The 23,598-nt window shown below is 34.9% G+C and overlaps 2 protein-coding genes across 9 annotated transcripts in view; one reads left to right on the top strand and one right to left on the bottom strand.

Annotated features, from left to right (window-relative positions):
* The window catches only part of LOC131946386 (EF-hand calcium-binding domain-containing protein 14), a 50,998-nt gene extending 39,962 nt beyond the window's left edge, over positions 1 to 11,036 (top strand). For 7 of the 8 annotated variants that reach the window (XM_059307115.1, XM_059307116.1, XM_059307117.1 and 4 more), the window contains exons 10-13: positions 3,217 to 3,282; positions 4,354 to 4,531; positions 7,103 to 7,183; positions 7,871 to 11,036. In XM_059307115.1, coding sequence (XP_059163098.1) covers positions 3,217 to 3,282; positions 4,354 to 4,531; positions 7,103 to 7,183; positions 7,871 to 7,872 — 327 coding nt within the window. In that variant the 3' untranslated portion in view covers positions 7,873 to 11,036. Of the gene's footprint in view, positions 1 to 3,216; positions 3,283 to 4,353; positions 4,532 to 7,102; positions 7,184 to 7,510; positions 7,525 to 7,870 lie in introns of those variants that run through there. The other variant, XM_059307114.1, reaches the window with a different exon arrangement.
* On the bottom strand, positions 7,933 to 9,611 carry LOC131946385 (apolipoprotein A-IV-like). Its single transcript, XM_059307109.1, has 3 exons — positions 9,608 to 9,611; positions 8,544 to 9,290; positions 7,933 to 7,994 (listed from the first exon to the last, which is right to left on the bottom strand). Exons 1-3 carry the CDS (start codon positions 9,609 to 9,611, stop codon positions 7,933 to 7,935), a joined length of 813 nt encoding a protein of 270 aa, XP_059163092.1.
* Positions 11,037 to 23,598: the final 12,562 nt, after the last annotated feature.

The following is a 23,598-nucleotide window of genomic DNA, read 5'->3' as shown; positions in this document are numbered from 1 at the left end:
AGACTTTTCGAAATTAAGTAATTTACCGCTCTCCATGTATTCAACAAAAATTTTATTTTCAAAACAAATCAGGATCAGAGTTTCTTCCAGGCATCACTTCGGGAGCCCCCCCCCCCCCTCCCTCCACCCCCCGAAGATAGTCTACCGCCCTCCGAACGAAAAGAAATTTATATAGAAAATATATATTTTTAATATGGGGCTGAAAAGCAGCATCTTGACATCAAAAGAGCTGCAGGTTGCCGACCCCTGCCATAGTGTGATATATCTAAAGTGCTAATTATCTAAATTAATGATAAAAATAATATTGAAGGTGTTATAAAAAGAATTTCATTTTCCAAACTGATAGTGTTAATTGTTGGCACGTTCATTAAAAAAATTAATGAAAATGTATCACCCTTCACAAAAATTCTAATTGTGTCTGAAAATTATTTACTTTTAGTCTTTTAGCACTCATTACATCCCTTGATAAATTAGGAGAACACAATTACTTCCCTTTTTAAAAATTATTACACCGGGGGGGGAGGGGGGGTGGTCTGGACGAATTTTACTTTTTATTACTTTGATTTGGTGTTGGATTGTGGATTGATAAAGTAAAACACAGATATTTTAAATACTGGCTTTTATTTATTTTATACACTGAACGTACAGTTTACTAATATATTTTTTAAAATCAGTTACAGTTTAGAAGCCATTCCTAAATGTCCTCTATATTTTACTTCTATCTTTCTGTTTGCGGATAAGCTAGGGTATTATAGTCGTTCACTAAATTGAATCAGACGGTTTTGTCTGCGCCCCAGCATGGTGCGATTTGGCGCCCCGGGCTAGACTGTGAGCACTTTGCGTTTATGTTTGCATTTAAGTTTATGTTTGTGTTTATTTGCATTATTTTGAGTTATTGTTTGCGCTTAAGTTTGCGTTATTGTTTGTATTTGCATTTGTGTTTCCTTTTTGGTTTGCATTTGTGTTTTCTTTTTGTTTGGGTTTGAGGTTGGATTTGGGTTTGTTTTCGTTTGCTGTTTTGTTTGGGTTTGGGTTTTTGTTTGCATTTGTGTTATGTTTGCATTTTTTTTTTTTTGTGTGTGTTCTGGTTTTGGTTGGTTTTGGTTAGGGTTAATTAAAAAAACAAGATATTTCCAAAACCGAGGCAATGCTGGGTATATGCTCATTGCCAAACACATGTCATGGTCCTTTACAGATAGGTTTTTTACAGAGACTAGTGCAGTATATAAATATATATATATAAAAAGTGCTTGTGTGTTAGTTAAATAAAAGTTTAGCAATAAGTAAATTAGTATAATGAAAATACACAAGTATCCCTAGATAGGAAATAAAATGTCAACTGATGGTAATTTAACTAGAGAGTAATACATGCTGTGTTCTTGGGTCACAAATCTCTCAGTATGATCTATATATAAATGAAGGATATCTGCCAAAAACATTTGAAAAATAAATGTGTCTTCAGCAGGGAACATAAGGGTTAGGGTTATTGTGTTGCTTGTATGGAAGGGTTAGGGTTATTGTGTTGCTTGTCTAATGGAAGGGTTAGGGTTATTGTGTTGCTTGTATGGAAGAGTTAGGGTTATTGTGTTGCTTGTCTAATGGAAGGGTTAGGGTTATTATGTTGCTTGTCTAATGGAAGGGTTAGGGTTATTGTGTTGCTTGTCTAATGGAAGGGTTAGGGTTATTGTGTTGCTTGTATGGAAGAGTTAGGGTTATTGTGTTGCTTGTATGGATCTAATGAAAGGCGCAGGATTACATTTGATGTCACATTGTATTATGTTTGTATGTGGGATTTGTATGTGGGATTTGTCCACTTAACACAAGCAAATCGGAGAAAGTAAGTTATCCTGATGTAATTGACGCATTTGTTGTGTTTTAAAAGCCAGATCAATCAAGTAGACATGTGTTCATTTTGCTAGAGCTCACTTGAAGTAAACATTCTCTGGCATGAAGCAATCACAGTTAACACTGGCGTTTATGTTTGATCAAGGGACAACATTCCTTTTTTTTGGATGGGGGTGGGGGCGGGAGAATCTCATACTTTTTTGTATTTGTAAATTTAAAAGGATAAAAGCTTCTAGTTTGGACATTCATTTTGAGTGTAAGAAAAAACAAAAAATCCACAAGACAATTATTTTTGTTGATTAGAGAAAATTGGTGGCCTCCTATTCAGGCCCCCCCCCCCCCCCTGCCTGCCACTGAGCTCTGGCCTTATCACTTAGTATTCTAGACTCTGAGAGATAAACCTTGTCATATAATTTTTAGCTCTCACCTGCTTTCTAGGTTAGGCTTCAATTCCTATAAATTCGGTAAAAAAAAAAACGTTACTACCCAATCTAGTATTTAAACCACTTTAATTCCTACATTTTAAATTTTAGTGATTTTGAACTATGCATATTGCGAATTAATAGGTAGATCTATATGAGACATGCCTACCGTCCCGCCAGTTTTCGTCAAAGTTTTTTTTTTTAATTTTTTAAATTTTTTTTTTAAATAATTAATAAAGAAAAGTAATAAATCGAATTGAAAAAAAGGCAAGGAAAAGCAATTATCTCCCTTCAGCACTTGTATCTGTTTCCTAGTTTACTTACAATATTTACAAGTATCATCTAATTCTAGAATCCACTAATAGATCTAAATAATGTGGACAATCTAGCTTCTATACGTTCTTTTTAGTATTTGCAATTGAATTTAAGATTTAAATTATGTAGGGAGAAAAATACAATAAAAGAATGACAAACACGCTAATTTCTAGATCTAACCATACTAGTTAGTAGATCTACTGTTAGGATACTGATCTATCTTGTAAGTTGTAACCAGTAATGAAGAACTTAGTAAGAAGTAATCTAGGTTTTAGCTCTTAACTTATATTTTATATTACATACAAAGCCTTCAATAATTTTATGTCCAAGCTCTGGTTTTTATTGGAGGGGGAGGGTGGGGGCTATGCCTCAGTTTACTGGTTAACTTTTTTTTTTAATGTAAGCTGACATTAAGCAGTAAATGATTTAGTTAGCAAGAAAGTTGTGCAAACAAGTTCCGTAAATGATTTAGTTAGCAAGAAAGTTGTGCAAACAAGTTCTGTAAATGATTTAGTTAGCAAGAAAGTTGTGCAAACAAGTTCCGTAAATGATTTAGTTAGCAAGAAAGTTGTCCAAACAAGTTCCGTATTAATTCTTCTAATGTCATATACAAGTTGTCTGTTTAATGTTCCAGAATGAAATGTACCTGCTTAGAGGAGAGTTTTTAGCTTTTAAAAAGGATGAGCATGACAACTTTAAGGTATGTAACCATCTCTTATGTTTTGGCCATTTTAGAAGAGCTATGCATCACTAATGTTTTGACCATTTTTTTTAGAAGAGCAATGCATCACTAATGTTTTGACCATTTTTTTTTAGAAGAGCAATGCATCACTAATGTTTTGACCATTTTTTTTAGAAGAGCAATGCATCACTAATGTTTTGACCATTTTTTGAGAAGTTCAATGCATCACTAATGTTTTGACCATTTTTTAGAAGACCAATGCATCACTAATGTTTTGACCATTTTTTAGAAGACCAATGCATCACTAATGTTTTGACCATTTTTTGAGAAGAGCAATGCATCACTAATGTTTTGACCATTTTTTTTAGAAGAGCAATGCATCACTAATGTTTTGACCATTTTTTTTTAGAAGAGCAATGCATCACTAATGTTTTGACCATTTTTTTAGAAGAGCAATGCATCACTAATGTTTTGACCATTTTTTTTAGAAGAGCAATGCTTCACTAATGTTTTGACCATTTTTTTTTAGAAGAGCAATGCATCACTAATGTTTTGACCATTTTTTGAGAAGAGCAATGCTTCACTAATGTTTTGACCATTTTTTTTTTAGAAGAGCAATGCTTCACTAATGTTTTGACCATTTTTTGAGAAGAGCAATGCATCACTAATGTTTTGACCATTTTTTTTTAGAAGAGCAATGCATCACTAATGTTTTGACCATTTTTTTTTAGAAGAGCAATGCATCACTAATGTTTTGACCATTTTTTTAGAAGAGCAATGCATCACTAATGTTTTGACCATTTTTTTTAGAAGAGCAATGCTTCACTAATGTTTTGACCATTTTTTTTAGAAGAGTAATGCTTCACTAATATTTTGACCATTTTTTTTAGAAGAGCAATGCATCACTAATGTTTTGACCATTTTTTTAGAAGAGCAATGCATCACTAATGTTTTGACCATTTTTTTTAGAAGAGCAATGCATCACCAATGTTTTGACCATTTTTTTTAGAAGAGCAATGCATCACTAATGTTTTAACCATTTTTTTTAGAAGAGCAATGCATCACTAATGTTTTAACCATTTTTTTTAGAAGAGCAATGCATCACTATACATTTTAAATGAAGATCTTGACAAGCTGGTGGCCCGAGCTGAGAGAATAGAAAATGTTATTTACAATCTGACAGCTGCAGTAGAAAAGTTTAAAAATCCTGGATCGGCACCATCTATTAGCACACTCAGCCCTATCCTGGTGTCTCCATCAAATACAGGTACAGTTTTTGTCAAAGCTTTTATTGAAAACACCATTAGATCAGATATTTTTAATTGTATTATAAATTCAATTTATACACTTCCTATGTATGTATGTGTGTGTGTGTATATATATATATATGTATGTATATATATATATGTATATATATATATATATGTATGTATATATATATATATGTATGTATATATATATATGTATGTATATATATATATGTATGTATATATATATATGTATGCATATATATATATATGTATATATATGTATATATATATATATATACACATATATATATATTTATATATATATTTATATATATATTTATATATATATATATATATATATATATATATTTATATATATATATATATATATATATATATATATATATATATATATATATATATATACATATATACTAGCGTACCCGACCCCCGCGCGTTCCCGCGGGGATAGAAGAAAGTTTGACGAAATATATTAGAAGGATTTCACTAACACGTTACCAATCATATGTTCCTAGACGCGTGACCTTCTTTTCTACAAGTGAGTTATTTAAATGTAAACAATGCCTGCGCTTGGATCATAAATATCAGGACACGGGTTTACCTACACTGCCGCATGAAAACTTTGAGTGTACGTTAATCACTCACTGATATAATATGGTAGAACACACTTCGGTGACCGCCCATGTGTCAGAGACATAGAGGCCCGCTCTAATTGCATCATTCGCAAAGTGACGAAACTATTTGGATTTTTTTTACGGACAAAAAGAAACATCCCAGTTAATAATCTAACCTTGGTTAATTTTTCTGATTATTAAAATAAAACGTATTACATGGTCCTCAGTGGCCCATGTGAGCCTTTGGGGGCCGAAACAGACATTTTTATTTGCAGCCTAATCGTACCCTACCAGGGCGCTAGAGGACACGCCTGATTCAATTTAGTAAGCGTTTGTAATGCCCCATCCTATTCATTGTCTATCACACTGTTTAGACCTAACGTATTCACCATAGCGCTCATTGGAAAGACCAGGGCGCCAAATCGCATCCTGCCGGGGGGCCGCCCAAGCAAAATTAAATTTCCCCGCCCACACCACACACCCATCCCTATTCCCCCCCTCCCACCCCAGAAACCTTCTCGGGAGTATTCATCAGCTCCCTAAAGTTTTATGGCACCGGGATAAATTGCGTCAACCCGCAATCGTGTTTTATTTTTAAATACCGTCTATTGAGAAAAATCCCACCATTCCGTGGCGGAGCCCTTGCGAAATTAAAAATGATTTTTTGATGGCTATCGGATGAACGTTGTGAAACCGCAATCAACTTTTATTTTTATATACCATATATAGAGAGAGAAAACAAATTGCGCCCTGCCAGAGCGCAACCCCTTCAAATTTGAAAATGTTTTTAGCACAGAAACCTCCCCAGGAATATTCTCAACATCTTCCCAAAGTTTCATGGCCGTCGTGTGAACACTGTCACTGCAATTCACTTTTATTATTTTTATATACCGTATATAGAGAAAAATCCCACCATTCCGTGGTGCTGCCCTTGCGAAATTAAAAATGATTTTTGTACAGAACTCTTTCCGAGAGTGTTCTAATCAACTCCCTAAAGTCTCATGGCTATCGGGTGAACGCTGGCAAACCAAAATCGACTTTTATTTTTATATACCGCATATAGAGAAAAAACCAATCACGCCCTGCCAGGGCGCCACCCCGGCGAATTTGAAATATTTTTTTTCGCATAAACCTCCCCAAAAGATAATATAGTGATCCACGCTTTTCTTTATAGTTATATAAATAGTAGTGTATTATTATATATTTTAAGAAATTTATTCATTTTCCACTTTTTAGTACATTATTACATAAAAGCTTGTTATTAAAACGTTTTTGTTTTTTTTTTTAATTTTTTTTCAGCACTTTACTTTTTTAAAATTATGTAATTATTTTTTCCCAACACCAAAACAAAGTAATAAAAAGTAAATTCTTTTCCACTAATGCAATGTTTTGTAAAGGGAAGTAATTGTGTTTTCCTAATTTATCAAAGGGAAGTAAGTGCTAAAGGACTAAATATAAATCATTTTCAGACATAATTAGAATTTTTGTAAAAGATGATATTTTTTTTAAATTGTGTTTAATGAACATGCCGACAATTATTACTATCAGTTTGAAAAATGAAAATTATTTCCCAACACTTTCAATAGTAATTTTTTAACTCATAAATTTAGACTATGAGCACGATAATAATCTAACACTTAAATCCATCAAAGTATGTCCACGACAAACAAACTTATTACATGTTACATACAGAATTGAGCTTTATATATTAGATTGAATACGTACTGGTGGCTATTATTTTTGTAGTAGATAAAGAGTATGTTGTAGGTGTACAATGGACTGTTGCAGTTTCCTATCTTTTTATATATTTTTTTTGTCTACATTACTGTCTATAAACTGTTTTTTTTTTTGTGTACATTCAGTTGGTAAACATATCTTTTCCGTTGTCTGCTACATTTATGTAATTATAAAACCTGGACATATAATTAAAAGATTGAAATCCTATAAAAACAGCCACAACAGATGGACCAATAGCTAATGGAACTGAGGACAAAGTTGGGAGTCCAGCACAAGATGATGGTCACACTATGAGATGTAAGTTTATCATCCATTCATTGGTGCTCTAGTATGAGATGTAAGTTTATCATCCATTCATTGGTGCTCAACTATGAGATGTAAGTTTATCATCCATTCATTGATGCTCAAGTATTCCAAAAATCTCATGTTACCTTTTAACATCCAAGAAAGATGTCATTTCATTTTTCATTTCATGACACAATTCTAATTTTCTAGTGCAGTATAGAAAAAATGAACCTCATGATCAGAATCCATTTTTTTTTAGTGTGCATTGTTCTTTAAAGATTTTTTTTTTTTCATTTTTAGAATGATTATTAAGAAAGATAATTATTTTTTCATTTTTAGAATGATTAACAAGAAAGATAATTATTTTTTTCATTTTTAGAATGATTAACAAGAAAGATAATTATTTTTTTCATTTTTAGAATGATTAACAAGAAAGATAATTATTTTTTTCATTTTTAGAATGATTAACAAGAAAGATAATTATTTTTTTTCATTTTTAGAATGATTAACAAGAAAGATAATTATTTTTTTTTCATTTTTAGAATGATTAACAAGAAAGATAATTATTTTTTTTCATTTTTAGAATGATTAACAAGAAAGATAATTTTTTTTTTCATTTTTAGAATGATTAACAAAAAAGAATTATTTTTTCATTTTTAGAATGATTAACAAGAAAGATAATTATTTTTTCATTTTTAGAATGATTAACAAGAGAATGTATGAGCTGTTTGTCTGGATCTCTTGGCTGGTTAGTCTAGGTGCTACTTCAGCTGCTGACCTAGATGGAAGTTTTTGATTGAAGAGTTTTTCTTGATGCAATCATCTATGATGTGAAATATGGAAATGATTGGTAAATGATTGATTGGTAAATGATTGTAGTATATTGAACCAATGAACTTTCTTACTGTGTATAGCTAATGTGTAGGGGTGAATGTGGACATCAAATGGTCATCCATTTTTCTTGCTCTCCTGTGTTGATGTACAGAAAAAATGTTCATTTTGATCCAGTTCTTGGTGCTGTCTGCCTAACTATCTCTTGATGTTGCTGCCTACCAATGACAGAAAATATTTTGCTACCTACCAATGACAGAAAATATTTTGCTACCTACCAATGACAGAAAATATTTTCTCCATTATTAGAGCTTTTCTTCCAGTGACCAAAAAATGGAATCTGTTGGCTTGTACATTGATGAAGAGATTTTGAATGATTTAAATACTAAAACAGCCGGCTACAGAAATAATGGTGGTGTAGAAGTCAACCCCCCCCCCCCCCCTCCCACCCATAAATGTCATCTTTAAAAATGTTTCATCCCCCTAAATCAAATTTTTTTGTTGATTGTAAATATGTGTACACAACACATGTAAAGCCTACTTAAATATTCTATGCTGACATCTAACTGTCTGAAGTATGGCTGTATGCTGACATCTAGCAGTCTGAAGTATGGCTGTATGCTGACATCTAGCTGTCTGAAGTATGGCTGTATGCTGACATCTAGCTGTCTGAAGTATGGCTGTATGCTGACATCTAGCTGTCTGAAGTATGGCTGTATGCTGACATCTAGCTGTCTGAAGTATGGCTGTATGCTGACATCTAGCTGTCTGAAGTATGGCTGTATGCTCACATCTAGCTGTCTGAAGTATGTCTGTATGCTGACATCTAGCTGTCTGAAGTATGGCTGTATGCTGACATCTAGCTGTCTGAAGTATGGCTGTATGCTCACATCTAGCTGTCTGAAGTATGGCTGTATGCTCACATCTAGCTGTCTGAAGTATGGCTGTATGCTCACATCTAGCTGTCTGAAGTATGGCTGTATGCTCACATCTAGCTGTCTGAAGTATGGCTGTATGCTGACATCCAGCTGTCTGAAGTATGGCTGTATGCTGACATCTAGCTGTCTGAAGTATGGCTTTATGCTGACATCTAGCTGTCTGAAGTATGGCTGTATGCTGACATCTAGCTGTCTGAAGTATGGCTGTATGCTGACATCTAGCTGCCTGAAGTATGGCTGTATGCTGACATCTAGCTGTCTGAAGTATGGCTGTATGCTGACATCTAGCTGTCTGAAGTATGGCTGTATGCTGACATCTAGCTGTCTGAAGTATGGCTGTATGCTGACATCTGTATGTCAGGAGTGTTGGAATTACATACTGTTCTTTATATAAATGTTTGATCTTTGAACCTAAGACAATATGTACGACCTAGTTAGCCTTCACTGTATATCATGGTTTACCACCCCAAGTACAGCAGTGCTGTTTCAATAGTTCATTTTTATGTGCTTATTTTTTATTTATTACTAGATTATTAAGAGAACAAGTTATTAAAAAAAAGTTTTTAAAATAAATGCACTAAAGAAATAATATAAACTTTCTCTTTTTTATTAAAGCATTGGGTGCTAAATTAAGATTTGTTAATTTGAGAAGGTTTGTTTTATTTACTCATTTTCAGTACAATCAAAACGCTTATTATTTTAAAGGTCTTTTATACTTGTTTTATTGAATCCATAAGATTAAAAACTAGCATATATTTATGTTTAATTGAATCCATAAGATTAAAAATATGGCAGTTGACAAGTTTGAGAAAATATGGCAGTTGACAAGTTTGAGAAAATATGACAAGTGACAAGTTTGAGAAAATATGGCAGTTGACAAGTTTGAGAAAATATGGCAAGTGACAAGTTTGAGAAAATATGGCAAGTGACAAGTTTGAGAAAATATGGCAGTTGACAAGTTTGAGAAAATATGGCAGTTGACAAGTTTGAGAAATGGGAGTTGACAACTGTCCTTGTTCTATTGTGTCCATGAATGGGCCAATCAGGTTATTCTCTGTTGAAATACCAGGTCTACTGAACTAATAACCCATTATAAAATACCAGGTCTACTGAACTAATAACCCATTATAAAATACCAGGCCTACTGAACTAATAACCCATTATAAAATACCAGGTCTACTGAACTAATAACCCATTATAAAATACCAGGCCTACTGAACTAATAACCCATTATAAAATACCAGGTCTACTGAACTAATAACCCATTATAAAATACCAGGTCTACTGAACTAATAACCCATTATAAAATATATTTGACTATTCTGTGTAAGTGAAGGCTATTTTGTGCCCATACTGGATAAATAAGGCATTTACCAAGGTCACTACACATAGGATATAGATTGAACTGGGTGTATTACACCCATGATATACAGTGAAGGTCTGTCTGTGTTGACCCAATGAAAGTAGGAGCTCAGAATTCAATCTGTTGTTTTATATTCTTTCAAATTGTAATAGAAATGTGTTGTTTCAAGATGGATTCAACTGTTAAGCCTTGTAGGATGTTTACTATACCTTCTGTGTGATATTTAGATCTATAAATGTAGGCTTATATATGTGGGTATACAATTATTGGCCTATATTTATACATTCATATTTATATAACACATACACATTATTATACATGTACGTGTGCATACATATATATATGCATGTGTTACCTTTTATCTATTTATTTAATAAAATAGCATTTGCATCACTAAGACAATGAAGTAAAACTGCTTAAAAGATTGTCTAGTTTTCTATGTACAGTGTCAATAAGAATTGTCTAGTTTTCTGTGTACAGTGTCAATAAGAATTGTCTATTTTTCTATGTACAGTGTCAATAAGAATTGTCTATTTTTCTATGTACAGTGTCAATAAGAATTTGTCTATTGTCTGTTTATTGTGTGATTTCTTCTGGTTATTAATGTATCACTTCATTACTAACGTTGGTTTTGTAACTCTTGCTGGATCTGCTTTTTCTGATATACACAATCAAAGTTTCTACACAAGTATCATAAATAGGCCACTAGTACACACCTTATAGGATACAATGTGTATGGACACAAAATCTGTATGGACACAAAATCTATTGGTGTAGGGGTATGCGACCCCCCCCCCCCCCCCTCAAATAAATGACGTCATCGAGACTCCATAATAAAAAATACTGACATTACGGCACGGCCTAAATTATGTGTCTAATGTTATAGCTTATAAGTGTTTTGCCTGAAGAGTTTCTCTTCTGGTAGGGGCAAAGCCCCTTTACCCCCTCCCAAAAAGGTATAATAAAATTTAAACAGAAAATATATACTTTTACCAGTGTCGCCCCGACCCGTCGAAATTTATTCGCCCATGCAAAAATTCAAGTGCCCCCCCCCCCCCCCCCCCCCCGGGAAAAAGCCTGAAACGAACACTGTCTGCGTGAGTAAAATATATATCGTTCGAAAGTAGGAAACATGTCTATATTTTAGAAGTGGGCTCTACCTTTAGTTTGTATGAGCTACACATGCGACCAGTCTTTCTTTCAGAGTTATTCCTCCCCAGAAGTGGGAGGGGTTCTTAAAATTTTCGGGGGTAAGGGAGGACTAAATTGTTTGGGAGGGGGCGGACACAGGTAAAAATGTTTTCTATATAAAATACTTAAAAAAAACTTTTTAAAAAACCACGTTTTTCTTGTGGACTAAAAAGTAGAAAATAAATTTTCATACATTTGATGACAAAAAACGTGGGTACGTTCACCATCAAATTTCCCGACCCACGTTTTTGTGTCATCAAATGTATGAAAATTTATTTTCTACTTTTTAGTCCACAAGAAAAACGTGGTTTTTTAAAAAGTTTTTTTTAAGTATTTTATTTTCTCCTTTTTAGTCCGTTGCTACACATGCAAAAAGTTTTTTATATAGTTTATTTTCTACTTTATCTAATCACTTGATTAAGTATGACTTGACTAAGTGTTTTTAAATACACGGACTAAAAAAATCTTGAGCGACCGATACGCTTTAAACAGAGAAAGGGTGTAATTTACGTTGCTGGCGTGGAGATCTACTCACGAATCACGTGATCAAATCTCCCATAAACAAACAAATAAACGCGAAGCTGAGTTAAGGAAAACGTGTTTATGTGTATTTTAGCATGCCCAGCGTACCAACCGTGTCACCGTTAACAATGTGTTACCGTGTCCGTTCTCCTTTTTAGTCCGTTGCTACACATAAAAAACGTTGTTTTTAAAAAGTTTTTTTTTAAGTATTTTATTTTCTCCTTTTTAGTCCGTTGCTACACATGAAAACGTGGTTTTTAAAAAAGTGTTTATAAATACACGGACTAAAAATCTTGAGCGACCAGGATTCGAACCTGGGTTGTCGCGGCCACAACGCGAAGTACTAACCACTATACGATCACGGCCAGCGCGCTCACATCGATTGGGGCTGAAGTAACTGTATCAATAGGCCTCTAGTCTTGTCGGTATCTTTAGAAATCATGTCCTCAATTTTATGGTCCTTGGGGCGTAATTAAATTAAGCTAATTACGGTCACTAATTGCTAGTTTTTATGATTGCATCTGAAATTGTTAGGCGAAAGTAGCATGCATGCCAAATTTCAGGTCTCTAGAGCAATCAGAAGTGGGCTAATTTTCGATGTCAATTTTAACAACAAACACACAAACGCGAAGCTGAGTTAATAAAAACGTGTTAAAAAAGTATATTTCGTTGAATGGGACGGTAGACGTGCTTTATAGTGTGTGTGGGGATCGAGGGGGTGCTCGGGGCAGAGCCCCCCCCCCCCCCCCCCACCTAAATGCGACTTAATTCGTGTTTGAGATTAGGTGCAAGGTTTAGGGATTTGACTTCGACTGTGTTTACTATCAATGTGCAGTAACTACGTGTAGATCAAGCTTAAATCCGGTTAAAATGCAGATTCTGGATAAAAATCCGTTTTCAATGACAATTTTCGTTACCGGTTAAATTTGAAGTTTAGGTGGTGATTTTCTTTTTGATTTCGAGTTGAAGAAAAAAGACCCCACTATCAACCTAGCGCCCGTTGTATGTCTCCCTCAGCGGGCCGTTTATCTCGTCTATACTAATAGTTTCGCTGTCTGTCTATCTATCTATCTGACAAGAACGCTCTAGAGAAAACAAGCAAAATAAAAACATGCATAGAAAAACGAAAATGAAACATGACGTCACATGGAGCATAATATAATGGGAAAGTCTAAAGCCGTGGGAGTGCACACAATAATATGACGTCATTTATTCTCGAGTAAACATTGAATTAAAAAGCCAATTTTGTCTAATCTTAAAAGTGGTTTGCGTGAAGAGTTTCTTTTATACAATTCTTCGGGTAGGGGCGAAGCCCATCCCCCGCGTAAGAACGTCTCAGCCGCCCCACCCCCCCCCACCCCCAACTCAAAAGAAATGTCATCATCAATACTCTATAATAAAATTACCGCCTAATTCATGTGTCTAATCTAAAAAGTGGTTTGCTTGCAGAGTTTCTTTCATGCATCTATTCGGATAATTTTATTCGCCTCTGCAAAAATTCATTGTCTGTGAGGGGACGGACTGGAAAAAGTATATAATTATATATCGTTGAATGGGGCGGTAGAGGTGCTTTGGTGTATGTGTGGAGGGGGGGGGCTGTGCATAGCCCCTTCCTCCCAAGTAAAGAAAGAAACTCTAAATGCGACTTTTGTCATGAATGAGATTAGTTGCATGGTTTAGAGGTATGGCTACGACTGTAGTAAATATATTTAGTACGAGAAAAATGGCCCGTTGAGGAAGGATACAACGGGCGCTAGGCTGATAGTGCTGTCTCTTTTCTCTAAACTAAAACAACCCCACCCCCCCCCCCCCCCCCACACACACCCCAACCCCACCCCCCCCCCCCCAAAAAAAAACAAACATGTCTACCGTCCCATTCAACGAAATATAATTATATACTTTTTCCAGTATCCGCCCCCTCCCCGAAAATTCTACCCCCGCCCCCGAAAATTTCAAGTACCCCCCACCCCTCTCCGGGGAGAAAAAGTCTGAAAGAAACACTGGTGTCGCGCTTAGCCACTACCCGAAGAATTGCATTAAAGAAATTGCGAGAAAACCACTTTTTAGATTAGACACATTAATTAGGCGGTAATTTTATTATAGAGTATCGATGAGGAAACCACCCCCCCAACCCTCCCCCCCACACACACACCACCACCCCCCCCCCCCCCACCCCCAAAAAAACATGTCTACCGTCCCATTCAACGAAATATAATTATATACTTTTCTCCAGTGTCCGCCCCCGCAAATTTCAAGTACCCCCACCCCTCTCCGGGGAGGAAAAAGTCTGAAAGAAACACTGGTGTCGCGCTTAGCCACTACCCGAAGAATTGCATTAAAGAAATTGCGAGAAAACCACTTTTTAGATTAGACACATTAATTAGGCGGTAATTTTATTATAGAGTATCGATGAAGAAATTTCTTTTGAGTTAGGGAGGGGGGGGGGCTCAGACGTTCTTACGCGGGGGGGTGGGGCTTCGCCCCTACCCGAAGAATTGTATGCAAGAAACTCTTCACGCAAACCATTTAGATTAGACAACATTTCCTTTTTATTCAATGTTTACGCGATAATCAATGACGTCATTACATTACTGTGTGCACTTTCCGCCTTGAGATTATTTTCAACTCTATGCTAAATGTGTCGACGTCATACTTCGTTTTTCGAATTACTATGCAGGTTTTTAATTTGCTTGTGTTTTCTCTATAGCGTTCTTTTCAGATAGAATTTTTGCTTATGTTTTCTCTAGAGCGTTCTTGTCAGACAGATAGATAGATAGATAGATACACAGACAGCGAAACTATTAGTATTAATATTTAGTGTAAATGCGCGATAACTACGTGTAGATCAAGCTTAATGCGATAAAAATGACAATTCTGGATAAAAATCGTTTCGTTTCCGGTTAAATTTAATTAAGGTGGGTTTGGACAGCACTATCAAAACTAGCGCCCGTTGTACTTGTATCCTTCCTCAACGGGCCCTTTTTCTCGTGTATAAATATTGATACATATTTATAACATTTAACATAAAGATACATCGACTGAGGCATTCTAAATAAATGATCTTACTTTTAAATGTACTACTGGTCCTAGAGACTAATACTTATTTTAACAACTAAAATTTCTTTATGTGACCCTAGCAGTGGCGTAGCTAGGATTTTTGGGCCCCTATGCAAAAATTATCGTTAGCCTTTAAGCTACAATGAAGTTAAACGAAAAAAACAACTGCTACTTATGATGGAGGATATAAAAAAATATAAATATTCTGTACATTTTATAATTTATTCGTCCTTATTGTGTATTTATACTATTTTAGTATGTAGTTTTGTAAAAATGTTAAACTTACAGTTAATTTGTTTGTTTTTTTAAGTAAACAAATATAGTAGCGTCACAAGGCGGGGACAGAGGTGCGGTCAGCATAGGATGACAACATTTAGGAGTGACACCATGACAAGACATTGTAAAATTTACTGTCAAAACTAAGTTGTATCCAGATAAAATAATAAAACATTTGTGAGAGAGGGTTAACACCTCTCCGAAAATGCAAAATTGTTGGGGACGATGGTGTGACACCTTTAGTAAACACGTAGGGTAACATCCGATTTATTTAGATCTGTTTTTTTCCCATGCTTTTAATTTTGTAAATTAATAAGTTCATTGAGATCTACTTTAGCTGCTTCTATATGTTCGATTCTGAGAATGGCCAAGCTACTGACCCAATAGGCATATCTAAACTTTGTTTAATTACAAATAACATCATTATAATGAGCAAATAATGAGAACCATCAAAGACATCAAAATCTCCTTCTCGATCACCATGGAATGTTATAGAATCTTTATACTAACTAGCGTACCCGTCCGTGTTGCTGCCGTCTAGTCCCACATACCAGGGTAACAAAATAATTTGTAAGGGTTTCATTAACGCGTTACCGATAATTGTATTTTTTGTTGTGTGAGCTTGTTTTCTAAAACTGTGATAGGTTTACTTAAAATGTAAACAACGCCACTGCTATTTTTTTCGGAACTTTGTTGTCCACACCACCGCTCAGACGCCCCTGGGTGTGCTGTATGAAAGCATTGAGTGTACGTTAATCATCTTCCGTTATTGTGAGGCTGAATACCTTTCGGCGACCGCCTAGGTGACAGGGGCTTTGTGGGAGTGACTGGTTACACTACCGTAGATAGCCAGATGCAGCCTCTGTCCCTTGTAGAATATATGTGTGATTGGTGTCATATGTATGCCAAGGACGTCGAAAGCCGCCCCTGTTGAAGTTCTACTGTTGAACATTAAATTAAATTATTTCTGCAATAGAAAAGAAACGGAATTTTCATTTTATTTTAAAATTTAATTATATAAAAGAAATATTAAAACTCCAACGTAAAAAGTTTTAATTTTTTTAAGAGGAAAAAGGGCCCCTAAATACCTTGGACCCCTATGCCTTGCTTACGCTAGCTTTACGGTAGCTACGCCACTGGACCCTAGCACTGTTCCAGCCACCATTGGATCGTATATAAATTATTCACAGACACAAACACTGTTTACCTGTTAAGAGCTTTAATTATCCTTTATTTCTATGTACTCAGATCTACTGTAAGTGTCATAATTTTTTATTTTTTTTAAAGACGCATTTTCGACAGATTGTGAACCCCTGCACTTTTCTGATCAAACGTGTGTTTCAAACGTACTTATTACAGACATACATGTAACTTAAATTCAAAGAAGCTTTGTTCCCCTACATTTTGATATACTCAGAGCCGGCGTAAGGAATACGCGGGGCCTGCTTTTTTCCATTATATAAATAGCCTATATATATATATATATATATATATATATATATATATACATATATATATATATATATATATATATATATATATATATATATATATATATATTGTTACGACCCCCTTCTCTAATCCTTTCGAACTAGTCAGGGAATCGTAAACAAGAAGAACAAAATAAAAATAGGTAAATGCCAACTTCAGTGATCTCTATTTATTGCCACAAAACACAACACCTAACATTAACCCGCCACCACATGGAACACAATAGGAAAAATACACAACTATCTACAACAACTAAAGTACTTAGTACGACTACCCTACTTGTCCCTAACTTTCTAGCCTAGCCTAGGTCTAACACATGTCGTGTCTTTCCCCTAGCTCACAGAGACGACCCATGTCTGTCTCCTCTAAACCTAGCTATCCGAGACGAGTCCGTCCGTCTCCGAGTGTGTGAGTGTCCCGAGTGTGTCCCTCGTCTCCCGGTCTACCCTCCTAAAGTACTCGTCCCCCGTTCTTCACCGTGGGAACAATTTTAATTCGTGCCTGACCCTAGGTCAGATCCGTCCATGACGGTCCACTCGGCCCCATCCGATCTGGAAGGTTTTCCCAGCCGTAAATCACGGGCTGTTGGCCACGTTAAAAGCCGAATCCCGAAGACTCCAATTCTGCCACGCCCACAGCGTGGAATCTAATCCATGGTGCGGCCGTCAACTGCGTCAAGACCCCCAGACTCTCACGGCCTATACTTGCCAGTGCATGAACATGCCTAAGCATTTCATTTTAATTACCTGGCGCTCCTCGATGGGGCCAAACACAGGTAAAGATCCCTTGGGAGCGTAACAATATATAATATATATATATATATATATATATATATATATATATATATATATATATATAATACATGCACACATAATAACCGCTAAATATTTTGGAGTATATAAGCTAATGCCAAACTTCTCACTTTAATAACAGATGTTTACCTCTCCCACGTTTTACCAAATGTTCTTAGTTTTTTGTTTTTTTTTGCTAAGATATAAAAGATATAAAATCACTTTTGACAGTTATGAAATCCATACCAAACACTCACGGAAATTCAATGACATGCCAAAAAATTAGGACAATAAAGTAGTTTAAATTGTTTGTTAATGACCAATCCTAATATATAATAGCCCATGTGCGCTCTTCTCTCTCTCTCTCTCCGCAAAATATTTTCGCCGGATATCACGTCAGAATCGGCAGCGATATATGGATACCTTTATACGGACTTTTGTTGAAAATAATATGTTAGATGTTTTAAATGTATAACCACAATTTTATTTAAAGAAGAAAAATAAAAAATAAAGGCGTATTCGAATGTAGAGACACAGTTTTATTTATGCAACAGGAAAAGCATTAATAGTTGTGAAAAAGAATGCATAAAACAGTGACGTCACTAATGTTTATACATTAACTAATGACGTCATCTGCCGTGTTTAGAATAAAAAGAAATGAACTATTTCATTCAAATTTGATTTAGATCTACGTACGCTATAAAATTTATACAATACAATTTTGCTCGGGCTAAACTTAAAAAAAAAATTCTATTAGGATTCCAGATCTAGAGATTCTAGATCTAGATGATCTAGATCTACGGAAAAACTAGACTTACACAGATGTAGACCCTACCTAGATCTAGAATCTATTCAAATAAAACATTTCTATACTAAAGTATTTCAGGCCTCAATTACTTTATTGAAATCTTTGTTTATCTGTGCAATTTGCTAATCTCTATAATATATCAAGCAAAGTTGTCGGGTGCCCGACAGGGCACTTCCCGGCGCCGCAGTCACTTCAAATTTGGCAGGACTTGCCTTGGGCCGACAGAACACGGGGGCCGGTTGGCCGAAAAGTCTAAGATGAGGGGGTCAAAACTGACCTCGACTGACCGGCGCCTTATATGAGCTATAAATCGAAAAAAAAATGTCCAAGTTGGAACCTCTTCATAACTCCTGAGGTCGTAAACCGACCGTCAGGCGAATTAATTAAGCATTCAAATTCTCAATGTTTTCGAAAGCCTAAGCGAAGCTGGGCAGCATGCCTAGTAGTTAATTTAAAACTCAAGCACTTTAGGTGTATTTAAAAAAGAGACTGTGCTGTTAGTAACTTAGTAAGCGCAGAATGTTAGACAAATACAAAACAAAAGTAATTAAAGTTAAAACAAATAGAAATAAACCGGGAGTGATCTCCCCTAAACTTTCTCGAATATTCTTATATAAAACAACAGGGGATGGGAACTCGGGATATAGTTATGATTTTTAATCAATTTTAAATACATAAACTTTTTAAAATAAAATAGAATCTCATAGAAAAAAGTATTGCACACCAAGCGAACGCCGAATAAAGATGTTCATAATGGTGCGCAATATTATTAGTACTTTATAAATTTAGATGCGTTTTTGAGAAATCGGAAATAGCGTAAATTAGTACTTCCCGTCAACGGAAATTACTCAAAATTTAACAGAAGGTAGAGAATTAGATCTTTAACTTACATGTGAAATTTCATTTATCTATCTGAAATAGTACTCAAGTTATAGGCTTTTGAAAAATTCAAAGTAGGAAAAGTACCACTTCCGGTTATCGGAAACCGCTTAAAAGTTGATACGGATCTACGATTTTGATAAAATACTTATATATGAAATTTCATCAACCTAGCTGTAACGGTACTCAAGTTATCGTGTTTACACACGGACACACAGACAGACACACAGACACACAGACATACGGACAAGATTGCAAAATTATGTTTTTCCGTATCAGTGAGGTGTAAAACGTCGAGATTTGTAAAAATCTCGATTTTTTTTTTGCACGATTACAATACTTTCTCTATACTACGTATATACGAGAAAGTAAAAACGATAGCTTTCGGACTTAGCTCGAATCATGAATTAACACTGGTTATGAATCGTGAAAACCCACTCTATGTTTATGGATATCCAAAAGAAATGATTCTCAAATGTAGGGTGGAGCTTAGAGGTGGGTGGCAGTTAAATCTATGCCTTGGGTTGCCAAACCCTAAGAAAAAAAAATCTCCAAATTCGAGTAGTACGTTACTGGATCTCTGACCGGAGAAGGTTTGTGTTTATAGAGCGTCCACGTATTACATTACAGGCCATGATCGCTGTCTCACAAGGGAAGGTACGTGACTATAATTAGGGAGAAAACGACGTGACAGCCGCATACACCTTATTTATGAGTTTCCCGACGGCATGTTCGGACTGCCGTGAAAGTCAGTACTTTAGACGTGTGAGAAATCTGGACAACTTTACAATAAAGTATAAAGCTAACTCGGCCTGGTGTATCAAAACAGTATAGACTTCAAAATTTGTTTAGAATCCATACAATATTTTTTTAACCAAAACAATTATTGTCTTAACTATTGTAAAGGATATCCTACAATTAAAAAAATGTGCGTTTATTAATGACTACCATATCACTGCTCTTCAACGATGCCCATTCCTCCATAAAAGTTGTCCGACTTGGACAATTCGATGACTATATTATGTCAGCACCATTGGAAACGATTGTATATAACGATTTGAATGAATTCGGTAAATTAATAATTATGTTTGGGAACGGATGAATTTTTAAGATGACACAACATAATAACACTTTTACTTTCTTCCAAAAAAAAAAATGAATAATAAATCACTCTGTTGGATCCCCCACCCTGCCCCTATGCCCGCCACTGAATGGTTAATTTTATTATACCAAGTCAAGTAGGCTTACATATACGACAACTACAACAAGAAAGTCAGGACTAGCTTTCACTAACTGTCTACTACAGGCAACCCGTCTGTTCACTACAAAACGTCTTCCCCGGCTCGCATACAATAGGGTATCTGATTACGTGTTTTCCAAATTTTCCTCCCTGCTCAGGTCGGGGGCTAATTCGAGTCCACCCATCTCCAGTCACCTCAGGTCAAATGCGAGGCGACCGTACCCTTCACACAGGGAGGTGTGTGACACTATAATTTACGGCCCGTCCCAGTTTAGGTGGGTGATAACTCACTAGCACCAACCGGGGCCTCAGTTATAACAATCAACAACGTCGGCATTCGACCATTTAATTTTTCCCAAGTGAATTCAGCAAAAATTATTTAAGTTTACAAACTAATTCAGATAACAGTGAAGGTGCTGAAGCGCGGGGCCCCTTCAGGCGCGGGGCCTGGGGCGTCCGCCCCCCCCCCCCAAACGCCGGCTCTGGATATACTTATCAAGTATTTTCTTTTATCAGATATTTTTTGGTGATGTTTTAAAAATGTACAACATTTGTGTTTTTTTACTTCCTTTTCATTTTTTTCAAAAAGTGAGAAAAGCAAATTTCAATGCTATTAATTTAAATGATGTACTTATTTTTGAGGTTTGAAAAAAAATGAGTCTCTTCTCTATGTATTGTGACATATACTTTTACAGATATAACCTCTCAAACATGGCACTTTTTAGGGTGTTGGAAAGAAAGTTAAAAACCATTTTTTTAAAAACGTCATAACTTTTTTTACTACTTGAGATATTTGAACAAATTTAGTGCCCACTATCTTAGAATCACGAGTTCTTGACATAGCATTTTTCAAAAAAGCTCTGGGACAGTTTTAAAAAATCAGTTTGACACCCATACTTTTATGCATTACTACACCATTCATACGATCGCATGAAACTTTGGGAAGTTAACAAGAATACTCCAGGGAGATACTACATATAAGCAACAAGTCGAATGCGGTTTGAAATTGTTCATTTACTTTTCTTTTTTAGTCAGGTATAAAATCATTTATCCTCAAGCAGGAAAAAAAAATCAAATTAAATAAACAGGGAGTGGTCTCCCCTAAACTTTCTCGAATATTCTTATTTATATAAAGCTACAGGGGATATGAACTCGGGATATAGACATGATTTTTAATCCATTTTAAACACTTATACTTTTTAAAATAGAATAAAATTTTGTGGAAAAAGAATTGCACACCAAGTGAACGCCAAATAAGATGTGCATAATAGTGCACAATATTATTAGTATTTTATAAATTTACATTAGTTTTTTTGAGAAATTGGAAATAGCATAAATTACTACTTCCGGTCAACGGAAATTACTCAAAATTTAACAGAAGGTAGAGAATTAGATATTTTACTTACATGTGAAATTTTATTTATCTATCTGAAATAGTGCTCAAGTTATAGGCTTTTGAAAAAATTCAAAGTAAAAAAAAGCACCATTTCCGGTTATCGGAAATCGCTCAAAAGTTGATACGGATCTACGATTTTCATAAAATAATTATATATGAAATTTCATCAAGCTAGCTGTAGAGGTACTCAAGTTATCGTGTTTACTTACACACACACATACGGACAAGATTGCAAAATTATATTTTTCCGACTCAGGGAGGTGTAAAACGTCGATTTTTTTTTTGCACGATTACAATATTTTCTCTATACTTCTTATATAGGAGAAAGTAATTAGATTGCATTTTTCTCATTTTATTAAAATGAGAAAAATGCAATATTTTTTATTTGATTAGTTTTTCATATTGAGCCACTGCTTATGTTGAAGCATTTTTCTATTGGGTTTATTGTATGTTTTTTTTAATTAGGTTTGCCTGAGATAAACATTTTGTATTAATGCATATGGACGTTTTGTTCCTGCTTGAGGATTAATATTTTTATGCCTAGACTGTAAAGGGGAATAAACAAGCTGTTGAATGATTCGCTGCTGATACTTCGTTACATGTCTTTGCAGACAGTGCTGAGTCACTCAGTTACACTCAGTTACAAACTTCAAACATGTGCCAATCAGCTTGCTACTTGGACAAAAGTTAACAAAATGAAACTTCACCCCGATAAATCAAGTCAATGATTATTACAACTCATCAGAAACGCCTTCGTCTTCCATCCACCTCATTACCCATTACAATAGACAATACAAACATAGAACAGGTTAACCGTTATATAAATGCCTAGGATTGGTTATAGATCACAACCATATTCATTTTCTAAGAATGTCCTTATTAAAGACAACTTTTCAACTAGCAAGGATAAAGAACTTTCTGGACTATAGGAGCAGGCTAGTTTTTTATGAAGCTTTTATTCAATCTAGGTTGGATTATGCTTCTGTAGTGTGGAGCGGCAGCTTTATATCTAGGCAGCGTCCTCTTCTTTCTTTACAAAAAAGGGCTATAAAACTGGTTACTGGCTTGTCTAGTAGTCTGGATTCTTTTATTACAACTAAAATACTTCAATTAAACAAAAAGATAATATATACTAAATCAATTTTTTTATATAAAATATTCCACGAAACAGCCCCCTCTTACTTATCAGACCTATTTTCTTTTAACATTAAATTAAATTCTCGTCTTAATTTACCGTTCCCACATACAACTTTTTTCCAAAAACATAGCTTCGCCTACTCTGATTCTAATTTGTGGAACAATCTTCCTAATAAAATAAAGCTATCTAGATCTGAAAATATATTCAAATCCAAAACTAAAACAACAATTATGTAATGACCTCTCTGACTCATTGAAATATTTCTCAATCGTCTATTATTTATATTCTTTTTTTTTTATATCTCATTTTGTATTATAAATATGTAACATTATTTCTTTATTCCACATTTTTAGTGCTATGTTACTGCTATGTGTTATTGAATTGTTGTTTTATTTGTTTAAACGGCCAATGTGAAAAAAGGTTTTCGTGCCTACAATTGTTAGTTTTTTTTAATAAATTGAACTAAAATTGAAATTGCTTTATCTCAGGAACACGGGGATAAAGAA

Source organism: Physella acuta, unplaced genomic scaffold (assembly GCF_028476545.2).
Source record: "Physella acuta isolate Inbredline_101_S28 unplaced genomic scaffold, ASM2847654v3 ptg000557l, whole genome shotgun sequence".
Classification (NCBI taxonomy): Eukaryota; Metazoa; Mollusca; class Gastropoda; family Physidae; genus Physella; species Physella acuta.
Note: the sequence above shows the minus strand (reverse complement) of the source record. Positions and strands in the feature narration are given on the sequence as shown.

Excerpts from the sequence above, each read along its gene's own strand:
- LOC131946385 (XM_059307109.1), bottom strand. Across the intron at positions 7,995-8,543 it reads TGTCAGCATAGAATATTTAA|ATGATTGCATCAAGAAAAAC; the intron begins GTAGGCTTTACA and ends TTCACATCATAG.